The 20705-nt window shown below is 57.5% G+C and overlaps 1 protein-coding gene across 2 annotated transcripts in view; it reads right to left on the bottom strand.

Moving 5' to 3' along the window:
* RASSF1 (Ras association domain family member 1) overlaps window positions 1–20217 on the bottom strand; it is a 28863-nt gene extending 8646 nt beyond the window's left edge. The window contains exons 1-2 of one of the 2 annotated variants that reach the window (XM_045022815.1): window positions 19671–20217; window positions 11585–11709 (exon numbers count right to left, since the gene is read on the bottom strand). In XM_045022815.1, coding sequence (XP_044878750.1) covers window positions 11585–11709; window positions 19671–19995 — 450 coding nt within the window. In that variant the 5' untranslated portion in view covers window positions 19996–20217. Of the gene's footprint in view, window positions 1–8113; window positions 8754–11584; window positions 11710–19670 lie in introns of those variants that run through there. The other variant, XM_045022816.1, reaches the window with a different exon arrangement.
* Window positions 20218–20705: the final 488 nt, after the last annotated feature.

Raw genomic sequence — 20705 nt, 5'->3', positions numbered from 1 at the left:
GAACGATGATTAATGAAAGGGAAGGACAGAGCAAATGCTCAGAGCAGTCTGTTTTTGTTAACATCCATCTAACTCAAATGCTCAACAAACAGGCAGGAGGAAAACTCTCCCTGTTAAAGTTTCAATACCCTTCAATTAAAGACTGAGAAAGCTCTTGCCCCATGTTACTGGATGCTCTGGAACTACTCCATACAAAGCCAGTCAGGACTCTGGAGGAGCATGCCTCCTCTCTGAGCATACTGTCTCCAGGGCAAGAAGCTTACACAGCTTCAACCTTCCTTCCTTGGAGCATTCAGCATCCCCTTCCACACCATGGGCTTCTTGCAGTGAGTCCGCCTGGGCAGGGCTCTTGGAGAAGCCAGAGGGCCCTGCACCCCAACTCCGCAGTCAGATGGGACTCTCAGCCAGCCGGTAAAACAGAAGGTTTATTAGTCGACAGGAACACAGTGGCATAGAATAGAACTTATTAGCACAGAAATCAGGGACTTTCAGCCAAGTCCATCTTGGGGGAAGAGGAGCCCAGAGCCAGCCGAGACCAACTCACTTCCAGCTGCCTGGCCCCTACCCTGCCTGTTGCTCCTCCTCCAGCCTTTGTCTCACTTCCCGGGCCAAGAGTCACCTAGTCGCATCCCCCTCCTGGGTCTCAGGTTAAGAAGAGGTGGCCATGGCATCCATACAGGCAGCTGGAGCAGCCTCCGCAAAAGTCAAACACGCTTATTCCCACCAGCAGACGTCGGTGCAATACACAGGGAAACTGAGGCACAAGGCTAAGACTCACATACAACATAACAAGGGAAAATCCCCACTTAGTCACAGCCCAGTTCTCTAGTCTTCCAGGGACATCTCCAGCAAAAGCAGAGGAGACAACTGCACATTCCTGTTCTTCCTACAGAAGCAGTCCAAAAAAAAAAAAATTGGAGCCAATGCCTAGTTTTCTGGTTGCCTTCCCAGGTCACATTTAGGACAGGAAGTGCAAAGCTGCTTTAAACTCCTGCATGCTATGGTTGTAATGTTCTCTGTTAAACAAGGACTGCTGCCCCAGGCCCAACGTCTGGCTGCCCCTGAGTCTGGGAAGGAGGTTGGGTCATGTGGATTTTGCCTTGTCCATGTAGCCTTTGGGAATCAATGCATTAAGTGCAAGTTACTAGCACTGTTCTCTGTCCACAGCTGTAATTCCATGGGTGGGAAGCTCTGCTCTGCAACCAGGCCTACAGCAGTTTAGGCAGAGGCTTACAAAACCCAGCCCGGCTACGCTCCGACAGGATGTGGGAACATGGGTGTGCGTCAGGGTGGAGCGCATTTCCCATGTGCAGAGATCAGATCCAAGGAACTAAAGGGGGAAATCTCTGTATCCTGAGGACCAGGGCAGGCGGAAGCCTGCGAGGGTGAGGTGCACAGCTCGCGGCTGAAGGATGAAAAGTCACAGGGAGGGACACTGGCATCCTGTTTACAGAACAAAGGGAGTTTTCTCCAAGGCCCATTTTCTGGGACATTACATAATGCATCACTCCCTGCTCCAATGCTGCAGCGCCTCCTGCGGGCACCCCTGGCTCCAGACATTCCCTGCCAGCTAATGCTAGGGCAGCAATAGCGTTCCCCACACACAAGGGGGCATGCCTTGCCAGGTATCTCACACGCCTGCCCCACGCCACTACCTTCGGCTGCTCCAAGCCCAGCTAGGGGAGTAGCTGCCACTTTGCTCAGATCAGCCTTGTTTTGCTTAGAACAGCTTTGAGGTTGGCTCTGCTGCTCCACAACGGAAATATCACAGGGCTGGTTAGTTACCGGGTAACGGCAACACAGACGCACAGGGCGAGGGTGTGTTACGGGCCCCCTCACCCGTGCCAAGCCACACAGGAGGAGTCTACCACTGCCCAAGCTAAGCAGCCTCAGCTCTGTCGCTCAGCTGCTTGTGCATTTAGCCCTGGAGGTTCCCGGGTAGTTAGTCCCACATATGCAGGAAGAGGCCCCTATGTGGCACCTGAAGGGGTGGTGAGATGCCCAGCCCACCTGCATAAGCCACATGTAACTATCAGCACAGGTCAAAGAGGGGCAGCCTGGAGCACTGGCACAGGATATTGTGCCAGGGCATAGTGGATACTGGGCATCCATGGGTACTCACTGTATGCTGGACCCAGGAAAAAGGGGGTGCACCCTCTTGGAAAGGGAGAGGGAGGCCCTGGCAGCAGCGCCCCCTCCCAATGGCATTAAGTCATCACGGCCGCACCCCACCCCACCCACAACATGGCACATGGCATGGGAAACAGCTGCTATGCCAGGGTGAAGACAGCAAGGTGCCTAGCAGCTATGGGGTGCCCTGCTGGCTGGGAGGGAGCACCCCGCAGTGCCGCATGCCCAGCTGCCTGCCACCAGCACCAGTAGGCATGAGACATGGCCGTGACCCAGGAGGGAAGTTCAGCAATCAGGGTGCAAGAGGCCGGGTGTGCAGGTCAGCACGGTGCCACTGCAAAGCCCGGCAGCCGATCTATGGTGCCTACACACCCGGTGCAACACAGCCAGCTGATCTTCCCTGGATCGTCTCCTCTCCTGGCCCCAGGCTGCCCTTATCACTCCCCGGCCTGCGATAAGGCCCTGCTCACTCCCTATCCCAGAGCCAGCAGCACCTTGGGTTATCACGCAGCAAGCAACCATATACAGGCATAACGCCCTCTCTCACCACTAGGACTGTGTTCTTGGGGATGGGCCAGGCCCTGCTTTCTGTGGCATTGGCATTACATACACACACGCTGCAGCCTCCAACATGCAGTCAGCCAGTTTATCCAGGGTCCATGTCCCCTCCACAGCTCCCCACAGGAACACCCCATGTTCCAAGAGTCCATCAAGCAGGAGCAGGGGCTGGGCTGCAGAATGGACGAGATCTGTGTTTGGTCCCTCGCCCGACCCCAGGCGGCCTGGCTGGGCGCGGGGACCACAGCAGATTTTCACCCTGGCTCCAGCAGGGCCAGAGAAGAGCTGTTCACATGTTTGAGAGGCCTGGGATTGTTGGATCCTAATGAATATTTAACCCCCGATGCCTCGGCTGAGATCCCACAACTTCCTGCTTCTGCTCAGTAGGGGAAGATGGGCGTGGGGGAGGGAATTTCCTCCCAGCCCACTCCCCTCACACTTTCTGGCTGCATTCCTCCCTCTTTCTCCAGTCTGGGAGCATCCTGCCCCTCCAGTCACTGCAGCTGGGTTCTCAACTGCCCCTTTGTTGGGCAGGGCACCAAAGCTACAGCCAGTCCAGGCCCGGGGGCATTGTTCCCAACTGCCTGCAACCTCCCCATCCCTCTGACCCCTGCTGAGGGGGCCGGCTGCTCAGGGACATGGTGAAATGGTTAACAGCCGGTCTGGCTGCTTCCGCTCTCTGACTGAGTCAGATGGATTGTATTACAACCCTGCTCCATCACCCTTAGTCAGGGGTGAGTAGCACTCCCATCAGGCACAGCACTGTGTGTGTGGGGGGGATACCGCTCCCCCAGTACGCAGACACCACACAGCTGGGATGCAGGTGGCCCTTTGCATGGAGCCCAGAGCGGGAAGGCAGCAGCCTTGACTCCCCTTAAACCTCCTGGGCCATGGACGAAGAGCCAGAGTCGCCCGGAAGGAAGCAGACAGGGTTTACCTGGGGAACAAAGTGCAGCCTAGCCCCACCCTAAGGAGAAGGCCCTGTGCTTTCCTGGCCTGTGCCTAGGAGTCAGCCTCAGGCAGGCTTAGCCCCTCCCATCCAACACTCCCATTAAGAACCATCCTGCTTTGTGCTTTGCCAGCCCTCAGGGAAGCAGCAGCTGGTGATGCCAGGCAAGGCCATGGTGACGCTAACCCAACAAGGGCAGCACTCGGAATGTCTCCTGGTATCCAGGACGTCCAGTTGGCCACAGCCTTGGGGTCCATTTGGACTCCTTGGTGTCATGAGAGGCCCCCAGAGCCATGAGGCCAGAGATGCCCCCTTCTTATTTGCCACTGGCCAGAAGGTTGCCCCCCACCCACCATCCTCATCACAGCCAGAGGCAGGTCCCAGTGTCTCACACAGTTGTCGCCTCAAGACATGAAGCTCCCCACACTGAAAAGCCCAGCAACACAGATCACTGCCAGCTGCCCCTGGCCCCTCCACAGTGCCCTGCCCTCTGCACCGGCTCCCCATTGAACAGAGAGCCCAGGGCAAGGTCCCAAACCCTGCCATGGCCCTGATTATCCAAGAAACGCCTCTTCAGCTATGCCACAATCTCCAGTGGACCAACGGGGAAGAGGGGCCAGTGGCTATGGCACAGGACTGGGGCTCAGCAGACCCAGGCTCAACTCCTGGCTCTAGCACTGGCTTACCGGGTGAAGTGGGACAAGCCCCAGATTTTCTGAAGAGCTCAGCTCCCCCGTAGGCACCTAAATGAAGTGGGCTGATGAGAATAGCTCTGCTTGGTGGTAGTCTCAGCACAGCCACTGACTCATACACAAACGCTACTTCTCCTGCAGGCCCATCATTAAGTGCTTGGGAGTGCTCAGATGGGGGCCAAACCCAGACAGAGCCAAGGATCTGAATGCACTTTACACCTGGGAGTGAACCAAGCTTCACAACCCATCACGCCCAGGATCATTGTACAGAATGGGAAACTGAGTCACGGAGCTTTGAAGTGACTCGCCCAAGGTCACCTGGTGAGTCAGTGGCAGGGCTGGCAACAGAATTCAGGAGTCCTGACTCTCAGACCCTCTCCTGTAACCAGTAGATTCTACTCCCCACAGATCTGGCAACAGAACCCAGGAGTCCTGGCTCCCAGCACCTCTGCTCTAACCACTAGGAAACACTGAATCACACAAACAGAGGAGACTAACAGGGTTCTGTAACTCACATAAGGACACCTTGCAGGGGTGTCCCCAGATGGTTTCCTGAGCCAGCTGGGGGATTTACCCGTCTGTTGGAGTCTTAATGTATCACAGCTGGGAGGCTACAGCCTTTGCCAGCAGCAGATTTAGCACTCAGGGAACAATTCCTTTCCACCAAGCTCTGCAGAGTGGCAGGCACTGGCACAGCTGCAGGGGGCAGCAGGGCCCCCTTTCCCCCCGCTGACAAACTGGCACCACACAAAGGCCAGACTCTGCTCAGCAGCAGCCCAAGACTGGCACAGCAGAGGGTGTTGCAGGATAGGATTGAGGGGCATCAGTCAATCTGGGGGTGAGGACAGGACCAGCAAGGGGGGCTGTGGCCAGAAACATGGTGCACTAGCAGAGGGCAGGGGGCTGAAGTTTCCACAACACCCATTCCCACTTTGCTTAGTTTTTGCCAGCTAAGTCAGCAATTCCCTTTGGGGAATTAAAAACTCCCCAATTCATCCATGCCTCCCCATATGTACGTACACACACATACACACAATCTGTTCCAGTCACCAGTTGAGTGGAACCAACTCATCCACACCCAACCCCAGCCCAGAGGCTGAGATCATCCCATGTCTCACACCCTTGTGTCTCCTGACCTCAGATCATCTGCTAAAGCCACGAGTTGAGCCAAAGGTCAGCCAGATTCCCAGTCCTTTGGTGAATAGCACCAAGGGGCAACATGTCCCACAATGCTGGCCCAGTTCAGCTCCTATAGGGCCACAGGCTGAGTGGCCCCAGAGCGCTTTGTAGGCTCCAAGGGGCCACCATGCACAAGGATCTCCCTAGTCACTGATACCCACTAACACCACAATCTCCTCTGGCCGGTGGCAGCTGGAGGTTTGTCATCGCAATACTGGGCACTGGTCTATGAAGCCCTTTGGAGTTCGAGTCCTTCCCTGGCACAGACGCTACCCACCCTGCAGCTTTTAAGACAAGCCCAGTCATCTCTTTGTTGGGTTCTCAGGTCCCACAGCTTCTTAGGACAGATGGAGACGGAGGCAGGGCAGGAGAGTGGCTAAGACAGCAGTGGACAAACTATGTCCTGTGGGCCAAATGCAGCCTTCCAGCCATTTTAATCCGGGCCTTGAGCTCCCGCTGGGGAGCGGGGTCTGGGGCTTGCCCTGCTCCAGCTGTGTGGGGGGGGGGGAAAGCAGGGTCGGGGGCTACTCCACGCGGCTCCCGGAAGCAGGGCATGACCCCCACTCTGGCTCCTATGCGTAGGGGCAGCCAGGGGCCTCTGCCCCAAGTTCCGCCCTGCAGCTCCCACTCCCTGGGAACCACAGCCAATGAGAGCCGCAGGGTCGGTGCCTGCAGACGAGACAGCGTGCAGAGCCGCCTGGCTGCACCTCCGCATAGGAGGCGGAGAAAGGACATGCCACTGCTTCTGGGACCCGCTTGAGGTAAGCACTGCCCAGAGCCTGCACCCCTGACCCTTTCCCTGGGTCCCAACCCCTTGCCCCAGTCCTGATCCCCCTCCCGTCCTCTGAACCCCTCAATCCCAGCCCAGAGCATCCTCCTTCATCCCAACCCCATCATCCCCACCCTAGAGCCCACACCCTCAACTGAAGCCCTCACACACATCCCGCACCCAACTCCCCTGCCACAGCCCGGGACCCCCTTCTGCACCCTGAACTCCTCATTTCTGGCCCCACCCCAGAGCCCGAACCCCCAACCAGAGCCCTCACCCCCCCCACACACACCCCAACCCCAATTTTGTGAGCATTCATGCTCACCATACAATTTCTATTCCCTGATGTGGCCCTCAGGCCACAAGCCTGCCCTCGGGTAGCACAGAGCTGGGTGGGTTGGGCCTCCTCAGGCAGAGAAGGAGCCTGGCAGATGCCCCATCACAGGGCAATGGTGCCAGGTGGCAATTTGAGCCTGTCCCTCAATGACCATTCACCATTCTGGGTGCCAGACACAGCTCAAGCTGGTGCCCTGCCACAGGGTCCTCCAGGGCAGATCTCCCTAACTCAGCCTCCATCTGCCACCTCCCCATTCCTCCCTCCCCCATCGGCCAGGATGACCTGGGAGTGTTAGATTGATGCATAAAACCAGAGAGCTCCTCCTGCCCTTACCACCACCTCAGTGCCCAGCACTCTGGGGACGGACACCACAGGAACAGGAAGCCCAAAGACAGATGGAAAAGGTGAAGCATTTGGAGAGCCGGATAACAATGCAGCTGCACTCAGTCTCAACCCACAGCCCCCGCCTGCTGTTCCAGTCTGGGGTCCCTCCCAGTTCGGCCAGTGCCCCTCAATCCTGAGCCGCACCCTTCCAAAAGCCAAGTCTTCCAGTAGTGCCAAACTAAGTGAGGGTTTTACGCTAAATGCCCATTAAGGGGTTGGCAGGAGACACACCAAACTCATGCCACGTGTGATGTAGCCATAGCTGAAGGGCAATACCCCACCTCTCTTTACCCCACAGACCTCAGCGAGCCATGTGTCGGCCAGGCCAGGAAGACAGGAACACCCCTCTCCCCCGACTGGCCCCCCATGACATTTGGCCAAGATACTTCAGCCCTCGTGACAGCAGAGAAAGAGTTAGTTTCACATACACACACACACCCCTAAAAAAACCACCACCACGGTTCCCGGAAAACACGCCTACCCAACCAAGCGCATTTGATACACCCAAGGGAAGGCTCAATGGAGGCGCATGGGGGACCAGCCCCCCGGCCCCGGTACCCTGGGATGAGCCCAGTCAGCCTGCTTGCTAAGTGCCCAGAGCCTGGGCTGACGGGGTACGGCTCCCTCCACCCAGCTTCGCTCATCTCGGAAACCCACAGGGCAGCCCCCCATCCGCGGCCCGTTCAGCCCGTGTGGCTCCCCAAGGCACACAGGGGACCAGCCAGTGGAGAAGCAGGACCCAGGAGTAACAGGATCGGGTCCGAAGAAACCGGATCAGGCGGCAGTGAGGTCTTTTGGGCAGGGGCCTTGTTCACCCCACAGTGTCTGCGCAGCGCCAAGCAGGTCGGGGCTCTGGGCACAAGGGCAATCGAAATAACAGTCATCTGGTTCAAAGGAAGGGGGGCAAACTCCAGCTCGAGGATCTGGATCTCCCCCTCCACGTACGGGGAGATCCGGATTCCACCCCCGCGCCGACACGCTCCAAGTCAGGGCTCCTCTACCGAGCACTGAGGGGGAATCTGGATCCCCTCCCCACCCCCAATCGGGACTCCTCTTTCGGGCACTGAGGGGGATCCGGATCCTCCCCCCACCCCCAATCGGGGCTCTATCCTCACCTTGTCCTTGTGGGGTTTGCGGATGAAGGAGGTGCGCGCCGTGAAGTACTGCTCCAGCTCCGAGTCCGAGTCCTCCTGGCTGCAGTAGCCGCTGCTGGTGGTGCTGCTCCAGGTCATTTCGAAGGACGGAGTCCCCGGCTCGCACTCGCTCATCCCCTCCCCGACCGCCGCTCGCCCTCCGACCCTGGAAACCAGCCTCGCCCTTCTCCGGCGCGGGCTGCGAGTTCTCAGATCCCCGGCCCCGCTCGGAACAAGCCCGGATCTGCCGGCAGCTGGGTCCGAACCGGGCTCGGACGATGGAGAGGGTCGGAGCGCAGCGTGTTACCCTCACCCAAGCACTGACCGCCCGTCTGCACGCCCGTGGTCCCGGCTCCTCCGCCTGGCTGCAGCCGAGCCGTTGAGATTGAAACGTACACACTGCGCCGGGGGCCGGCCCGCATTGGGGGAGGCTGGGGCGGGGCGAACGCGCTCCGGACCCTCCCCTTTCCGGCCGTGATTTCATCCCCAAAGCAGCTCGCCCTGCCTGCGGCGGCGGCGCGTCACAAACATTAGCCAGCCTGGGGCCAACATCGCCCATTATGCAGGCAGGGACGCCACTACCACCTCCGCCTCGCTCAGCCGGGCAGGGCGCCCATCATGGCGGTATCTGGGCGCTTCACAGGCCTTATTTCTTTATCCTCCCAGTAAGGTAACCAGACAGTAAGTGTGAAAAATCGGGACGGGGTGGGGGGTAATAGGAGCCTATATAAGAGAAAGACCCAAAAATCAGGACTGTCCCTATAAAATCTGGGGTCCTTCCCAGTTCAGCCAATGCCTCTGGTCACCCTACCTCCCAGCCCCCCCTGCCAGACAGGGAAGCGCCAGGACCCCCATATCACACAGGGGGAACTAAAGCACAGAGACTGGGGCCAGATCCTCCATGGTCTTTACAGCCTAACAACCTTGCAGGAGCTGGGCCTAAAGTGACTCACCCAAGGTCCCACAGGTAGGACACGTGGTGGAGCAGGGAATTGAGGTCAGGCCTCCCCTGTCACACATTAATGCCCTAAGCCAGCCTGTGAATAGCCCCAATTCTCAGGGCTGTGCTCTAACCACCCGGCCATGCTCCCAGGTAGGTAGGTAGGTGTGTGCGGAGTTAATCAGCCCTTTCACCCAGGAGTCAGAGATGGGTGCAGCTTAGGCCAGAAGGACCAAAGGAGAGAGACAGACACACTAACTCAGCAGGACACGAGGATCATTTCCATTAAGACAAAACTGCCTTTCTTCTGCATGAGGGAGGTGGTGACAGCCCCAGCAGCGACACAGAGTTCAGTGCGGGGCAGTGCAAAGTGGGGATGAAACCTGGCTGCCCTTTGTCCCCTCCCCGATCTGCCTCGGTGATTGTTCCCCAGCCGCTCCTTGAAGACACAGGCAGGGTGCTGGGGCTGACCCTGCTTTCAGGTTCTCACTTGCACGGGGAATCCCAGGCAGTCTCACTTTCTTGCATTTGTGATCAGAAAGAGTGAAAGCTGGTCCTCCCACCTGGCGGGAACTTCCCTTCCCCCACAATGCAGACTGACACCCCCCCATCTTAGCCCCAAAATGCAAACCTCCCTCCCAAACTCAAGCTAGCCCCCCAAGCGTTTAGCCAAACCAAAGCACAATCTAGTCCCCCGCACTCCAAAGCTTCCCCCAAACACAAACCAAACTCCCTTTGCCTAAAGCACAGAGCCCCCGATCCTCCGCAAAGACGGCAAGGTTTGGTTCGCTCCACTCCCCTCTGTGTTCCCTGGCCCTGGCCAGTAGCAGAGTCACCTGGAGAAATGCGGCTATCGATGAATTTCTGATTGCACCAGGAAGAACCAGTAATACCATGATAAACCCTGGCCTTTTAAGAATTCCGGTCCGGATTCGCAGGCTGGGGCATTCAGACGGCTCTGAAAAGCACCCAGCTGTCTGGGAGTGGTTCAGACCCACCATCCAAGGCAAAGTGCTACTACAACAGCTCAACAGGGCCACAAGGAGCCTGCTCTACCCACCATCAGTAAACTCCTCAGCCGAGGCAACAAGAGACACGCGATGACCCACAACCCAGCCAGGAGCCACTCTGCCTTTACGGTTCTCCTGAGCAGGCTACACAGGGATGAAAACCTTCATCAGCTCCAATCCAGCCAACAGGCTGTGATGATTCATTGTTGCTATGGCCCCTGGAGGGTGCAGTCAGCATCACTGTATTAGGCCACATTGTGCTAGGGGCTGTACAGACAGAGGAAAACATGGGCCCTGCCTCACAGGGTTCCCATTGTCACCACCTAATGGCTGTGTGGCAGCCCCGGGCATGTGCCCCAGAGCCAGAGGTACTTATATAGTGCTCATCAGGATTGTTGGAGCACTCCACGAGGGATTTTACACTTACACCCCAAGGAAGTAGGGAAAGATCCCCATTTTACAGATGGGAAAACTGAGGCACAGAGCGTCTGTGGTTGAGCCAGGCCTCTCAAGTTCCAGTCCAGTGCCTTAAGCACTAGGATCACCCTCCCTGCTGCTCTACAGATGGATCAACAGCCCCTTGGACACTATTCACCAGCACAATGCTCACTGCTGTTTAAAAGGTTGTCCCCTTCAGGGTGGGGCTCAGACAGGATTTCCTTTGCATTGGATTTCATCCTGAGAACCTCTCCACATGCTCAGAGAGGGACAAGGGTGGGTCTGTGGGGGAGGGGAATTGGGGTCTGTAATGGGTGGGGGGTGATGGGGAAAGGGCAATGGTGGGTCTGTGGGGGGGTGATTTAGGGTCTGTAATGGGGATGGGTGAAGTGCTAGGCAAAGGGACAATGGTGGGTCTGTGGGGGAGGGGAATTGGGGTTGATAATTAGGGTGGGGTGACAGAAGATTCTGACTGACTCAGCAGCTGGGGCAGGAGGTGTGGGCAGTAGGGGATCCAGACCCACTGGGCATCCCAGACAGAGGGGCAGGTGCTTGTCTGCAGTGTTGGTAGGTGTCAGAACAGCCACCCCGGCACATGGCGTGGAGTTAATTAGCAATGTGCCTGCCCAGCTGTGCAAATGGGCCTCACCACCCTTCCCCCACTCTTCCTGCCCCTGGGGAGTCCTTAGCCAGGAGGCCCCAGCTGCCGGGAGTGGAGCCACAATCTCAGGATGAAATTGGAGCTGGCTCCTCCACCAGGGCTACAACAAGATTTATGAAGCTCTCCCTGGATGCCAGCTGAGCCCGCGTGCACACTGCTGTGCATGGGAGGGGAAGGAACGAACCAGCAGCTGAGCAGCACCCACGCCCTGGGCTGGGGACAGATAGCAAGGGGAGCAGCTTGATGAACTCCAGCTCCAGCCTCTCCCAGCAGGGGGCACTGTGGGGAGGGGGGCAGAGGGCACTGACTGGTGGAGCTCCCAGCTGCTCCTGCCCTGTTTCCCCCCAACATGGGTGCATTTTGCAGCCTGCAGACCTAGGTCAGAATCCCAACTGCTCTCCTACCACGTTGGTGTCTTTCTCCACAGTCTGTTCATTGGCCTCAGCCGGGTCACTGTCCTGGTACCGGGGGCCGCTGCAGTCCAGCCTGATCAGGGCACGGCACCGATAGTGGCAGGTGAACTTGCAGTCTGGGGGAGGGGAGAGGAAAGAGGAGACAGCGTTAGGTGGATGGGAGCCAGCCTGCGGGAGAATCCAGCAGCCTGCTGGAAGGAGCAGCAGCCCCCGGGGTCCAGCGCTTGCCAGAACCCCAGGGCTAGGATCAGGCAGTCTGACACCATTGCACATCCCGATCAGCTGTGTGATGGCTCAGTATTTCCTATCCTAGCTCCCTGTCTCCCCGCTTACATCCCAGGTCCCAGGAGAGTCCTGCCGCATGGCAACTCGGAGTGGGGCTGTATGACAAACCTAACCTTGGATCACCCTTGCCAGACCAGGAGGGAGTCGTTGGCCCCCATCTCAGCCAGAGCTGGTGGCCAGTGTGGGGTCCTCGGAAGCAGAGAGGCCCCACTCTGGGCTGAATCCCATCTATCCAGGCCTGTGCTTTGGGATTTCAGGAGTGAATGGAATAAAGGAGCCGGGGTCCCATGAGATCCCCGCCAGAAATCGATCAGCAAGCGCATGGGCCTCTTTCAGCCACTTGGAGGGGTTCTCACCTTTCCAATCATCCCAGCTCTGCTGCCTGCCCCCAAGATCAGCCAGCGGAGGGAGGGAGGGATGGTGGGACTGGGTTCTGGGGACACTCGCTCACATAGGTTGCCCGGCCCATACCACGCCACGCACACCCCTGCAGAGCTGGGGTCTGCCAAGAAAGTGGCATAGGGGAATGAGGAGACACGAGCCAGGTGCTCAGTCTGGGAAGCAGCCATGCAGGTGAAGGGGAAAGGACCAGACGTTACAGGCGGACGCCAATCCCAGGTGGAGCCAGGCACAGCCTCAGCAGCCAGGGAGAGGGACAGAGGGGAATGGCACCCTTGACAGGTTCCTGTTCTGCCCTCTTCACTGTGGTGGTGGTGGAGCATCTTCAGTGACACACCCAGCATCTGCCAGTGGCCAGGGAAACAGACCCCAGGGGCTGCTCCTGCCCCGGCTTGCGGGAAGGCTGGGCTGGACAGAAGCTAATGGGGCTGCTGCCCCTCCGATTTCTCTGTCCCTGTGATTAACGCACCGTGCAGCTCTGTGGCACCCGGACACTGCCCTGCCAGCCCCAGGACCTCTGATGGACCCAGCAAAGCCCCCTGTACCCAGCCACGAGGCCTCCACTCAGACACCATCCATGGGGCGAGGGAGAGAGCAATCCCCCCAACACACACACACACTTCAAAGGGACCGAGACAAAGACCCTCTGTGCCAGCAGCATTGCCTTTCCCTGGAGCCATGCTGCCACCCGCCAGCACAAAGAGCCTATTAACGGGCACCCGGCTGCCTCCGCAACCATTCACCTGGATGGGCTGCAGCCAGACATGGCTCCCGCAGTGCAGATGAGCTTGTGCAGGAGGAATGCTCCAACGGCAGTCACATGGTGCCACGACACAGCCTAAGAGATTTCCCCCCCCCATTTGCCCTGTGTGCCCCCCCCAATCTCTGGAGGGATGCCCTCTTCCCCACACCCTATCTCACAGGGGTCTCCTCTCCCCCATAGGAAAGACCTTTTCCAGTTAGAACAAATTCTCCATTTCTTTCCCCTTGTTCTGCGTTACTGGCCTTGGTCCCACCACCTTTGAGGTCTGCTTGTGACATTACAATCATCTCCGTTGCAACCTGTGATGTCACAAAACAGAGGATTCAGCTTGGTAGCAGGAACCAGTCAAATGCTCTGGAAAGAAAAATAGTTTGGGGTTTCCCTCCCCCAGATCTCCCGAGCAACAAAGACTGAGGCAAAGATTAGGGAATCTTGGTATAAAAATAATTTTAAATTTTTTTTGGAGAAACAACATGGTCCTCATTTCATTCCTGGCCGTTTTGTGGCCCCAAACACATCACTTTTCTGGCCTTTCCGCATCAGAAGATGAATTTCAAAATGTTCCCTATCTTGAACCAAAAGAATAATTGGTTGAATGAGAATATGGTTTCATAGGCCAAATATGTGGCTTGAAAAACAGAGCTGAATTCACTCTTAAGTAGCCCTGTGTTCTTGCCAGCACCCCAAGCCTCCATTCACCCAGGTGGGGAGTGGGGAAAATGAGAGCAGTTGTGACTATAGAAAGAAAACAAGAGCACCTCTGATTTAGGAGATGTTAGAGTTCAGTTGTGGCTATTTCACAGGGCCACCAACAGAGACAGGGAGAGAAAAGCATGCTACTTCTGTTCTCTTTGCAGTATCTGCAATGTCAGGAGTCCCGTTCCCCTCCAGCCCTCACACAAAATAAAATCACATCAGGCCTCTGAAAAAGTCACAAGACTGGCTTAAAAAACCATGAGACCATGACAAACTAACACATTTTGGGTGCTTATTTGCCTTCTGGCTTCTGAGCCTTTGCCATGCTTTCAAGCTATTCTCTCTGCGAGCACATGGGCTAGACAGTGACTTCAGAAGAAAATTTATTTGGACATTTTCATGTAACCCATAGAGACAAAAGCCACCACATATTACAAGAGTCAGGATATAATCGTGATAGGTGTTGACAGTGGGTTCAGGCAACTCAAGGGCCTCCCCCCACGACTGGGACATCAGAACAGTCCCAGTGTCTACATCCAACATGTGAGCTTCCTTCCACCGAGAGAGAAGCCAAACTTCCATTTTGCTGAGACACTTGAATGCCTAGTCAGCTTTTAACTAGCCCACTGAGACCCAGGCTGCCCTGTTCCCTGCCTGCAGCCAGGCTGCTCTTTAGGAAGCAAATCCATGGTGATTTCCAACCCAGCCTTTCCAACCACTGGTCCTGCGAGCTGCAGGAGAAAGAGGCCCCATGCCGCAGCTTTGGAGAGCAGGATTTAGCTGCAGAAGCAGAACAATCTCACTTAATTCTCCATGGAAAGTTTCTCCCAAGATTTCCATGGATTCGCAGCTGTTCTTTTTAGAGGGGAACTAAGACTTTTAATAGGGCTCTGGCTCCCTCTAGTGGTTATCTCTGCAGCACAGCAGGACACCGAATCCAATTCTTTGACACCAGTGTCACTTCACTGGAGTTACTCCGATTCACACCAGTAAGAAAGCAGAGGATCAGATCCATAGATTTTACAGTGGTGTGGTCCACTTATCTCAGACACCCGCTGCTAATAATGGCCATGTTCAGAGGCAGGGGTGGCTGGGATGGTCGTCGCTTATAACTAGGCCTGGCAGAATTAAATTGTTACTTTTTTATCATTTTGATGGAGAATCTCAAGATTTATTTTTAACTATTTTTTAGATTTTTATCCATTTCAATTTTCACAGTTGCTGGAAATTAGGGGGGAGGGGGGAGACAATTGTGTACTGAGAACAAACACTGAGATTCCAAAAGGTAACACTTTATAACCGCTAAACACAACATTGACAAGATCACCTGTCAAAATGCACAAAGTAACTGCCCTTCAATCAAACTCTAACGAGTTCTCAACAGCGTTTTCCTTACATTGGTACATTTGGATTATTACTGACTGAAATATTTGGGTTTGTAGTGAAATTGACATTTATCAACATTGACAATAAAAATCAGATCCTGCCAAGCCTGCTCACAACCGGGCACCATGTCTAACGGGCTCTGCAGCTGCCCCTCATTGAACTGTGGTCTCATTAGATCTCACATATAAGCCTGGTGAGTGCTTGCATGGAACTGAACCAGGGGATGCAGAAAGTGGGATTGGTAACTCAGGGTGCTCCAGGGGGTGCTGTGCTGCAGGAAGTACGTCCCAATGTCCCAGTGTGGTGGTAGGGCACAGTGTGCTTCGGGAAGTGGTGTTGGTGGGTCAGTAGGGGGCATCCTCCTCTCTGATTTAGTATTGACCTCGGTGCAGTACTGACCTCTTGTGGCCAGTCACAGTCCCTTGGCATTTATAGAAGTGCTAAGTATTATTATTATTATTCTTTTCACAAGAATCGTTGCATGTTAATGTCAAGTTTGGGCTGAAGTGCAAAATTGGTCATTAAATTCTGCTGACCTGGCCTCCCCCTACAGTTTCAGTTGGACACAGCTTTGCTTCCTGTCCCAGGGTTGCTGTGTGCTGTTAAACAGCTGCAGTGTTGCACCCCAGAGGCAGCTGCATTCAGCGGGGTGGGAGTCAAAGAGTTTATCTGTAACTGATGCAACACTTTGGCATGACAGAGGCTCTCAGTGATAGGTTAATTACAATCAGAAGAGCTTTGCCACACTGGCCTTCATGCTGTTCAGTTATAGCCTTGTCTGCCTGTCCCTCTGGGGAAGCCGCTCTCCTGACACTAGAGCAACCGCGGATGGGGCAGGAAGAAGCAGACTGCCTCAGGGGAGATGCTGAAAGCATTCCCATGTCCCATCCTCTGGGGGGTCAGAGGCGCAGAGCACGGGGCTCAGCGTGGGGTGACAGCTGCGAGCAAAACAGATTGTGGGAGCGGGGTCGCTGGGCCAAAGGGACCCAGAAAAGCAAGAAGGGAAAGGAAGACTCAGCTCAACTGTCTCTGGCCCAGCATCAGAGCCAGGCAGATCTCCCCATCCCCTCACGGCAGGGGCACACAAGCAAAGGTTTCAGCTTCCTCCTTCTTCCCAGGAAAATTCCACCCACTGCCCTTTTTCCAGGGTTAAAAACAAACCAAAGGCTCTGGTTTCTCCTTTGGTCCAGAAAGGATCATGGCAAAACTCAGGGCTGATCTACACAGGGAAAAATCGACCACAATAGCCACTGAAGCCTCTTCCACTGGGGAGTCGGGCACCACAGGGAGTCAGCTGGCCTGGGATCCGCAAGCCCGGAATGCCCAGCCCTGGGGCAACCCACATGGCAGGGCTGCTGTACAGCCACAGAGCCTGGAGGCCTGTCTCAGGATTTCCCTGCTTTCTGCGGCAGAGCCAGGAGTCAAGTCCTGGCTAGAGCTGAGGCTCCCAGTGCTTTCAAGCTCCCAGCTCTAGGGTAGGGAGCCTGGAAACTTGTCACGGCAAGGCTACTCCAGAGCCCCGGCCCTCAGAAACCTTGGGGGCTCCAGCTCTAGGGCTGCCAGGAACCCCAGCAGCCCACTGGTCACCTGCCTGGGATTTGCTGGCAGTGAATGGAGACCCAGATGCCCCTGGGGAAGTGGAGGCTGAGGTGGAAGAGAAATCACACTAAATAGCAGGCAAAGCAGGTTGGCAGCTGGGGCGTGTCAATCTGTCAGGGTGGGTGGGGCCTCCCTGTCCTTTGGCATGGGACACTTCTGCCTCCTATTATTTCCATCTCTAAAATATTCTGTTCTGCCCTATACATTTCTCTCTGCTCAACAGGGGCAGGATGGGCGTTCCTGAGCACGGGCCCAAATCAGTTGGCTGATACCGTCTCTAAGGACGCCAGTTACCACCACCCCATTGCCCCATATTACGGCCCTTGCAGGGCTCCGTGCACTCACCACTATCACTCTCAGTGCCTGTTGCCATGCCCAGCCTCAGTGCCCAGCCACTCCAGAGTCACTCCTTGCCTCTGCCAACTCTCCCAACCCGTACAGACAGCCTGGTGCCATTCTGCACCCCTCCAGCCAGCCTGAGCCAGGCCTGCTGCCTCCCCTGCTCCCCAGGAATGGGCCCCACCAGCCTCTGCTTCTTCTAGCAGGAGGAGGAATTTGGGAGATAGCAAATGGTTCCCAGGCTGGGCGAGTCGGCCCTGCCTCAGTGTTACTGTCCCCCCAGAGAGATCTCTCTACTACACAGCCGCACATCACTGAAATGCAGCTGTCTCTGAGGCAGAACACAGCAGCTATTCGGCACCACACAGCGATGCCACCGCAGCTATTCGACACCACACAGCGATGCCACCCAAGCCTTTGGATGGAAACGGAGGAGACTGAAGAGGGATTCGGGGGAGGCGGATCGTAACATCGCCCAAGGAGGGACCTGGCCAAGCCCTTAAGGTTAATACTTCCAGACTTGCAGACAGTGCCCCACCATCTTTAATGCCCGCAAACAGGCAGGAAGTCAGGTTCTGGCAGCAGAACTCTACCCCCTGACCTAGAGGGAAGGGCATCCCCTTCCTGCAGCACCTTGGGTTTCCCCAAGAGTGCCTCTCATCCAGCCCAGCTCAGCCTGGCTTGCAGGATCAGAAGAGATCCCAGCTTGACATACTATGGCTGGAGGAGAGCCTTGGTCTATCTGTGCCACTGGGACCTTGCACCCACGCCTGCCTAGTGCCAGCACAGCATAGCAAACAGATCGAGGTAGAGAGTCCGTTAACCCCAGGGCTTCCTTCCACACGCACACTTCCTGTGATTGGCAGGGGGAGGGCAGGCAGGCAAACGAGCCCTCTGATTCTTACTGACAGCTGCACCTGGCTGGCAGGGGATGCAGCACAGGGATGCACCTGCTGTGCATCTGCTAGGAGCACCAGACCCCACAGTGCCAGGGGTTGGGGTTTAAACACCTTCGAAAGGAGCTTTCACTGTCTCCTCATCCACAGGGGCTGGCTGTGGTTCTCTCCCCACTGTGCTGAGTGCTGGTCAGGTGAAGGCGACTGGAGATCAGCATAGGGAACCATCTCCCCTTCCCCACAGTGCCCTCCCCCCCCACACCCCTCCCCAGGGGGCCAGGGGAAGACTGGGAGCTCCTGAGGGTTGGGTAAAGCACCACTGTGAGATGGTGTCCCAAGGCAGATTTTGCACCAGGCAGGCAGACCCCAATGCCATGTGTGTGGGGGCATTCCACCTACCCACAGCATCACCATTCTCACAGGCCCTGGGCTGGCTCTGAGTCCTGGGGGCTCTGAAGTCTTCACATGGCCAATTTCCTCTGTGCACCATTGTGAAATCACCAGCAGGGGGAGCCCGTTGGGACGATAGGGTGACTTGGCCAGGTCGGGAGGCCTGGGTGCGATAACACTACAGAATGACCCATAGCAGTAAGCATTGCTCGGCAGAACCGAGCGTTCGCTGTGCGTGACAATCCCAAACTTCATCAGCCTGGAAACGGGGCCAGGACATGCAGCAGGACCTGGCCCCAGCTCCATGCATGAGCTAGCACTGGGCCCACTGTGGAGTCTGCGCATTGTGCTTAGCCCAGAGCAGGCCAGGAGCTGCTGTGCCGGATTGGGGGAGGCAGCAAAGTGCTGGTCTCTGGGGGGACAGGACTGAGTCAACAATCACCCTGTTCTGTTCATTCCCTCTGAAGCACCTGGCACTGGCCACTGCCAGAGGCAGGATACTGGGCTAGATGAACCATTGGTCTGACCCAGAATGGCCATTCTTATAGGTTTGAAGAGCTGAGCCCTGAGTTCATCCCAGGCAGAGAGAGGTCTGGAGAGGGGTGAGTGTCCCAGAACTGGGCTGCTCACACCAGCTCACAGGGCCCCCACATGGCCGCCCCATGTGGCCTAGCAGCGACGCAGATACGAGATGATGCATGGCCTGGCACGGATTCTTTGTCTAGCGGAGCCATGCGCTGGGCACTATGCTGTCCCTGGCTGGAGAACAGGAGACGAAGGGTCCCACCATCCTGGCAACCAGAGAGGAGAGCCAGGGAGAGAACAGAGGAGGAAAGGGAGTCTCCTGCCCTCTCTCAGAGCACAAGGGGACCTCTGGGTGGGTTGGGGCGGGAGGCCTGTGCCCTGAGCCACTGCCTGAACTCTGGGAAGGAGGAAGCTGCAGACCCCTGGTTCCTGCCCCTCACTTCCTCTCCTGGCTCCTGCTCTGCAGACTTTGGCAGGGGAACTGGAGGGCAGCCTGAGCAGCTGACAGACCATGGCTGCAGCCCTCTCCACCAGAAGGGGCAGGGCTCTCCTCTCCGCCCCCAGATGCCTCTGGCCTGTCTGCAGGGAACGGTGCCAGGCTGAGACTTTCTAGCCTGGGCAGGGCAAATGCCCCTGCCGAAAGCCCACCCAGATCAATGGGCCTCAGAGCAGTACCGGGCGGGGGTTCCCTCTACTGGGTTACCAAGAAGGGGCCAAGAACCCAGCCTCGGCCAGTCCCGCTGCCTGCGCCCCCCTGCAGGTGAGCCCCGCTGCCCCGAGCCCCCGCCGCGGTACTCACGGGCGCACTGTAGGCTCTTCCGAGGCCCCCCCCAGACGAAATCTCCGCACAGGTCGCACCAGGTCTGCTGGCCGCGGGTGCAGGGCCGGAAGGCGTGGCCCTCGCCCAGCTGGCCCGTCAGCCGGGGGTCGCTCTGCCCGCCCAGCAGGCGGATCTGCCGCACGCGGCTCAGGAGCTCGGGCACTTTGCCGGGCGTGATGCGCAGGGCGTTGGTGCGCTCCAGGCGCACGGGGCGCTCCGGGGTGCCCCGGGGCTCGCGGGTCAGGTCGATCCGCTTCTCCAGCTCTAGGTTCTTCAGCTCGATCATCTCCTGGGCCGCGGCCATGGCCCCGGCGGGGGGGGCCAGGGCAGAGCCCCTCCGGCGATGGCACTGGGGTGGGAGAAGCCTCAGCGCGAAGCCTGGCCTCGGGCCCTCCCTTCCTCGCTCCGTCTGCCTCGCTCCTCTTTTCAGCCCGCCCGGCTCTTTCCTCCCCGCCCCCTGGGTTTGAACGAGGCGCAAACTCCGCGCAGACACTGGCGGGGATCAAAGCGAAGGTCCTGCCAGCTCCGGGCTCTCCTCTGCCGGGGCGCGTTGCCCCAGCCCCGCCGCTTGGTGCTGGGGAGGGGGGTCCCGGATTCTCCTCCTCGTTCATCTCGCTCCGTCATAGGGGCGGAAACCCCTGCGCCGCCACCCCACAGCGGTCCCGGCTGTGCGCCCTGGGCTCCCGCTGGAATTGCTGCCAGCGCCTCGGGGCGCCCGAGGAAGGACGGACCGGGCGGGAGCGCGGGGCAGATTCACCCTGAAACCTTGTCGGGGCCGCGGGGAAAACTCCCCAGGCAAAGGGGGGGGGGGACGTGCTGAGCGGGGAGCGCAGAAAATAACGTCGCGGGCAGTAGGAAAAGCGGTGCCCGGCTGCCCCGGTATCCCAGCGCGCCTCCGAGGCTGCAGCGGCAGGATCGGGTCCCCCAGCGCCCCCCGGCCCGGCTGGAGGTTCATTTCCTGCTGTTCCTAGAGCGGTGCCCGCAGGCCTGCGCCCGGCGTCCGCACTGGGGAAG

This window comes from Mauremys mutica, chromosome 7 (assembly GCF_020497125.1).
Source record: "Mauremys mutica isolate MM-2020 ecotype Southern chromosome 7, ASM2049712v1, whole genome shotgun sequence".
Taxonomy (NCBI): Eukaryota; Metazoa; Chordata; order Testudines; family Geoemydidae; genus Mauremys; species Mauremys mutica.
Note: the sequence above shows the minus strand (reverse complement) of the source record. Positions and strands in the feature narration are given on the sequence as shown.